At 64.1% G+C, this 829-nt stretch overlaps 1 protein-coding gene across 1 annotated transcript in view; it reads left to right on the top strand.

The window, feature by feature from the left end:
* The first annotated feature begins 473 nt into the window (after nt 1-473).
* LOC107112407 (septin-5-like) overlaps nt 474-829 on the top strand; it is an 80,244-nt gene continuing 79,888 nt past the window's right edge. Inside the window, exon 1 of the mRNA XM_015413536.1 lies at nt 474-826. Coding sequence (XP_015269022.1) covers nt 474-826 — 353 coding nt within the window. The remainder of the gene's footprint in view (nt 827-829) is intronic.

Genomic DNA, 829 nt, shown 5'->3' with positions numbered 1-829 from the left:
TCACACCCCGCTGCCCAAATCATCCCCCCCCCCCAACAAATACCTCCCTCCCCAGTGACTGGCGTTGTCTTTCTCCTACAGGGCCATGAAGGTGAAAAACACGGCCTATTAAAAAGGCAGCTGTGAGGGGGTGGGTTGGGGGGATACAATGGAAAACGGATGGAAACCTCTCTGGGTGATTTAGGAATTGGAGAGGCGGTGGAGGGCAAGACTGGGGCAGCCTGCTTTTGGGGGGGTAGTGGGTGGGTGGGTGGGGAGCCCTGGCATCCTCCATGCCAGGTCGGAGAAAGAAGCAGGTGGGTTGAAGAGGGTCCTCCAGGCAGTTCTTGTTGAAGAGGGTCCTCCAGGCAGCCAAAGGGGGGGGGGGGCTGCCTTGCCCACGGAATGCCCAGGGTGACTTGTTTTGCTTTGTTTCTCCGCCTCAGGCCACTGAAAGCAAAGGGGGAGGGTCGCTTTGGGGGCAAACGGGCGCCATGCAAAGCCAGCGTGCGATCGAAGATCGTGCTCGGGAGAGACGATGCCCCTCGCGGGCCCTATCCCCGCTCCCCCTCCCCCCGGGTCCCGATCCTGGCGGCGATTACCTTCCTGCTCAGCTTGACGATGCGCTCCAGCCACGTCTCGTCCCGCATCAGGGCGCGGAGCTGCGCCGTACTGACCGCCCCGAAGCTCAGGGCCAAGGACGGAGCAGACGGGCGGCCGCACCTGGACGGCGATCTCGCACCTGCACCTGCGTCGCCGCCTTGGGCCACCAGAGGGCGCGGGCGCAGCTCTTAAAGGGGCCGCCACGCTCGGTTGTCTTCCAGTGTGGAGGGGGAGCCGTCGGAGCGTC

This window comes from Gekko japonicus, unplaced genomic scaffold (assembly GCF_001447785.1).
Source record: "Gekko japonicus isolate JY-2015 unplaced genomic scaffold, Gekko_japonicus_V1.1 scaffold250, whole genome shotgun sequence".
Taxonomy (NCBI): Eukaryota; Metazoa; Chordata; class Lepidosauria; order Squamata; family Gekkonidae; genus Gekko; species Gekko japonicus.
The sequence above is the reverse complement of the archived record's forward strand: the minus strand, read 5'-3'. Positions and strand labels throughout refer to the sequence as shown.